The sequence below is a fragment of the Lepidochelys kempii genome, chromosome 6 (genome assembly GCF_965140265.1).
Source record: "Lepidochelys kempii isolate rLepKem1 chromosome 6, rLepKem1.hap2, whole genome shotgun sequence".
Classification (NCBI taxonomy): Eukaryota; Metazoa; Chordata; order Testudines; family Cheloniidae; genus Lepidochelys; species Lepidochelys kempii.
In genome coordinates this window covers 6411408-6416743 of record NC_133261.1, presented here as the reverse complement: position 1 = coordinate 6416743, position 5336 = coordinate 6411408, and the positions used below count along the sequence as shown (strand labels likewise).

Genomic DNA, 5336 nt, shown 5'->3' with positions numbered 1-5336 from the left:
TCTTTTGATAGGTAAATATGTTCAGAAAAGTTGAAAATTTTCCTCTCAGGATAATTCCTTCTTTCCCGTCCCATGAATGTGATTTCAATTAAATGCTCTGAAACTGACTTGTTTGCCCGTGACATGGTGGAACCACTTTATTTTTCCTCCCTTCACTTACAATGAGTTGAGGACGAAAGCAGTAACTGCAAAGAATCCTAAAATCAGACTTAGAGTCAAATCTTTTCCTTAATACCTCTGGAGCTGCTTCCTTCGCCAGAGGAGGTCAACTTTGGCTTTGATGACTTTGAGATTTGATCCCTGAAGCATCTTTACTCCCAGGACAACAGGTGTGCACAGCACATTCAATTAATGTAGTTGCCGTGTCTTTCCTTGTGGAAATGGAACACAGAGGGCCAGAGCATCAGCTGGTCTAGATCACTCTCTCTCCTGTGAGGTATCTTTAATATGATACAAAACTGAGGTGAATGTACTCCACTTTATTTGTTGTTCACCTCTTCAAATGTCTCTTTAAGTAATTTCCCAGCATTGGGACACAAAGGTGTCTAGAAGTGGGTGAATTTCTTCTGGACTAATCATTTATTGTCAAAAACAATACCGTTTGGATTGACCTGAAACTCTTCACAAATGCTTTACAAATACTCCAAATAGCTTTGCCCCAAAACAACGGGGAGAGGATTTAGGTGCCAGTGGCAACACATCCACTGTAGGAGGCAGTGGCCATCTTTGCCTTTGTAATTTTTAGCCCAGAATTAGGGTGTTCCCCTGTGAGGTGGGAGATCCATTTTTAATTCCACCTTCTGTCCAGTGCTGGGCAAAGCTCTGTGTGACACTGCTCTCCATATCCTTTATGAAAATATGCATACGAAGATGACATCACTGGAATATGCTTTATTGCTAAGTGCCCCATTTAACATATCATTATAAAGGTTTAATGGACTAAGTGTGTTCATCCTATTTGTTTACATGGATTATTTCTAGGTCTGGAGTTAGGAGAATAAGATATCAACTTCTATTACTGATGTAGACAAATTAAGTGGAGGCTATTAAAGGTGCTTCAGAATCAATGAACTGTGAATGGCCCTGTTTACCTGGAAGCCTTCCTTGTATGTGTGGGACAAACCGGGAAGAATGGAGATTGGGGTCTTACAGTGACATGTCATCATGTCACCTGATACTGAAATCCATCTTGAAGCTGGTACTTTTCCAGAGTGGGGTTGAATTCGAAACAAATGTTTTCCACCTTAGGGATGTTCCATATAAAGTGGGGAAGGCAAACAGTTAGTGTCTTCACCTGGCTTAAGAGACGGCCTCCCCACCCCACAGAGATACCTGCAGATACCTGGAAACAAAAGGACTGTAAGGACAGGGGTGGGTGAGTCCAGGCTGGACCCAGGTCAGAAAAGGCATCTGACCTGAAAAGGATTTTACCTGAAGTAACAACTGGGGTGAGAAGTTTGTAACTGTTTTCTGCGTGTACTAAACTTAGCCTTGAGTGTTTTTTTTTTTAAATTTTGCTTTGTGATTTACATTACTCTGTCTGGTTTCAGAGTAACAGCCATGTTAGTCTGTATTCACAAAAAGAAAAGGAGTACTTGTGGCACCTTAGAGACTAACCAATTTATTTGAGCATGAGCTTTCGTGAGCTACAGCTCACTTCACTGGATGCATACCGTGGAAACTGCAGCAGACATTATATACACGCAGAGATCATGAAACAATACCTCCTCCCACCCCACTGTCCTGCTGGTAATAGCTTATCTAAAGTGATCATCAAGTTGGGCCATTTCCTGCACAAATCCAGGTTCTCTCACCCCCTCACCCCCCTCCAAAAACCACACACACAAACTCACTCTCCTGCTGGTAATAGCTCATCCAAAGTGACCACTCTCCCTACAATGTGCATGATAATCAAGGTGGGCCATTTCCAGCACAAATCCAGGCTTTCTCACCCCCCGCCCCTTTTTCCCAGGGACACACACACACACACACACACACACAAACTCACTCTCCTGCTGGCAATAGCTCATCCAAACTGACCACTCTCCAAGTTTAAATTCAAGTTTAAGCAGAACATCTGGGGGGGGGGGGGAGTAGGAAAAAACAAGGGGAAATAGGCTACCTTGCATAATGACTTAGCCACTCCCAGTCTCTATTTAAGCCTAAATTAATAGTATCCAATTTGCAAATGAATTCCAATTCATCAGTTTCTCGCTGGAGTCTGGATTTGAAGTTTTTTTTTTGTTTTAAGATAGCGACCTTCATGTCTGTGATTGCGTGACCAGAGAGATTGAAGTGTTCTCCGACTGGTTTATGAATGTTATAATTCTTGACATCTGATTTGTGTCCATTTATTCTTTTACGTAGAGACTGTCCAGTTTGACCAATGTAAATGGCAGAGGGGCATTGCTGGCACATGATGGCATATATCACGTTGGTGGATGTGCAGGTGAACGAGCCTCTGATAGTGTGGCTGATGTTATTAGGCCCTGTGATGGTGTCCCCTGAATAGATAGGTGGGCACAGTTGGCAACGGGCTTTGTTGCAAGGATAAGTTCCTGGGTTAGTGGTTCTGTTGTGTGGTATGTGGTTGTTGGTGAGTATTTGCTTCAGGTTGCGGGGCTGTCTGTAGGCAAGGACTGGCCTGTCTCCCAAGATTTGTGAGAGTGTTGGGTCATCCTTTAGGATAGGTTGTAGATCCTTATTAATGCGTTGGAGGGGTTTTAGTTGGAGGCTGAAGGTGACGGCTAGTGGCGTTCTGTTATTTTCTTTGTTAGGCCTGTCCTGTAGTAGGTGACTTCTGGGAACTCTTCTGGCTCTATCAATCTGTTTCTTCACTTCTGCAGGTGGGTATTGTAGTTGTAAGAAAGCTTGACAGAGATCTTGTAGGTGTTTGTCTCTGTCTGAGGGGTTGGAGCAAATGTGGTTGTATCGCAGAGCTTGGCTGTAGACGATGGATCGTGTGGTGTGGTCAGGGTGAAAGCTGGAGGCATGTAGGTAGGAATAGCGGTCAGTAGGTTTCCGGTATAGGGTGGTGTTTATGTGACCATTGTTTACTCTGTCTGTTACTACTTAAAACCACTTAAATCCTACTTTTTATACTTAATAAAAATACTTTTGATTATTTATAAACTCAATGTAAGTAATTGTTAGCTGGGGGGCAAACAGTTGTGCATATCACTCTTTCGGTGAATAGAGGGAAAATATTTGTCTTTTTACTCTGTATAAGCTTTAGACAGAGTAAAATGGATTTATTTGGGGTTTAGGTTCCATTGGGAGCTGGTTTCAGTCTAGATCTGAAGTTTTCAGGGTGTGACCCAGACCCTGGGTCTATGTTGCCCCAGGCTAGTATGTCTGGCTCAACAAGACAGGGTTCTGGAGGCCCAGGCTGGCAAGGAAAGTGGGCTCAGAGGAAATTTCAGCACATCGGGTGACAGTCCCAGTGAGGGTCTCTGTGACCAAACCGAGCACACTATGCACTTGGGATTCCTGCATTTCCAAAAAAAAATCCCAGCCCGTCAGCAATGAGCTGTTCCAGTCTCAGTTGCTCTCAACCTCTCCTTTCAAAGTTGTTCTACTGTGGATAACTAACTGAAAAACAATTGGAACAGAGACGTGAAGTTGAGCATCTCACCCTCTCGGTGGGTCCCCTTAGCCACCAGGTTATAAAATCATTCTCTCTCTCTGGCCCTGTGATGCTTCCCATGTTTTGTCCACTGATCTCTGTTGGGGCCAGGAGACATTGTTCGAATAAAAAAAATGATTATAATAACAATATAATAAAGAACAATACTCCCATGGGCTCTGTGAAATTACTTTGTAATGAAATGGGAATTGAATTCACCTGTTTCCACTCCCCATCACTAAACCAGTACACAGTTAAACAGATTCAAAAATTGGTTAGCAGTTTATTCATTGCTTTCCTCAGGGCGTCCTTCACCTCCTTGTTCCTCAGGCTGTAGATGAGGGGGTTCAACATGGGGATCACCAGCGTGTAAAACACTGAGGCCACTTTGTCTATGTCCATGGAATAGCTGGAGGTGGGACGCAAATACATGAAGAGGAGGGTGCCAAAAAACAAAACCACAGCGGTCAAGTGGAAACTGCAGGTGGAGAAGGCTTTGCGCCGGCCCTCAGCAGAGCGGATATGCAGGATGGTGGAGGTGATATAGACATAGGAGAGGAGGACAGTCATACAGCTGCTCCCTGTAATGCAGCTTGTCAAAGCAAACATCACAATCTCATTGATGCGGGTGTCAGAGCAGGAGAGCGCCAACAGTGGGAGGATATCACAGAAGAAATGATTGATGATGTTGGAGCTGCAGAATGACAGCCGAAATGTACAACACGTGTGTATCATTGAATCCACCACCCCCACAGCGTACGCCCCAGCCACCAGCTGTTTACAAAGTTGCCTGGACATGGTGACCGTATAGAGCAGCGGGTTACAGATGGCCACATAACGATCATATGCCATCACAGCCAACAAGAGGCACTCAACATCTGCAAAAAGGATAGAGAGATACATTTGCACAGCACAGGCCATGTAAGAAATGCTTTTCCTCTCGGCTAAGAAATTCAGCAGCATCTTAGGGGAAATTATGAAGGAAACAAAGAGGTCACAGAAAGACAAATTTTTGAGGAAAAAATACATGGGGGTGTGGAGTCGGGGATCAATTGTGATTAACAAGATCATCCCCCCATTCCCCACCAGGGTGATACCATAAATCAGTAGGAACACCCCAAACAGGGGGACCTGTAGCTCCGGACGATCTGTCATTCCTGAGAGAATGAACTCAGTCACCTCCGAGTGATTTCCCTTTTCCATCTCCTCTGAACAGAGATCAGGCAGCTACAGAGATGTGGACAGGTGGATGGTGAGAAAAACCTGTCCCTTCTCTTTAATGAAGTAAGTGAAGATAAATGGAGATCAGTTTCTCAATAGACATCAGTACCCACTCAGGGAAGGGCTTAGTCCACAGAGCCAGGTGTTCACAGCTGGTCATTCGAGGTGTTTGATAAAATGCACACTCTGTGCAAACACAATGACACGCAGGTTAATCATGCCCCCCACACAAACACTACTGTTCACTACTCTGATCAGAAATCAGTGAGTGACTTGTGACTCTGCAGGGAGAGAATCAGTCGGAACGGATTATTCCTTTGCTAAACAAGGGGTGAGAGTAAAGGAGTGTCAAACTTTCCACCTTCTTTTGGAAAGGGGAGCTCTGGGGCTTCGCATGTTGGTTTGGGGTAAAGTTGCTTACTGTGCTAATTAAAATTTTTTTTGGCATTTACTTTAGCCTGTATGAAAACCCAGAGACATAATGCAAAGC

General features: G+C 44.2%; 1 protein-coding gene across 1 annotated transcript; it reads right to left on the bottom strand.

Moving 5' to 3' along the window:
* Positions 1-3889: 3889 nt before the first annotated feature.
* Positions 3890-4828, bottom strand: LOC140913777 (olfactory receptor 5AR1-like). The gene has a single exon (XM_073350574.1). The coding sequence runs from the start codon at positions 4826-4828 to the stop codon at positions 3890-3892; it is 939 nt and encodes a 312-aa protein (XP_073206675.1).
* Between the last annotated feature and the right edge of the window lie 508 nt (positions 4829-5336).

Excerpts from the sequence above, each read along its gene's own strand:
- LOC140913777 (XM_073350574.1), bottom strand. The coding sequence starts at position 4,828 with ATGGAAAAGGGAAATCACTCGGAGGTGACTGAGTTCATTCTCTCAGGA.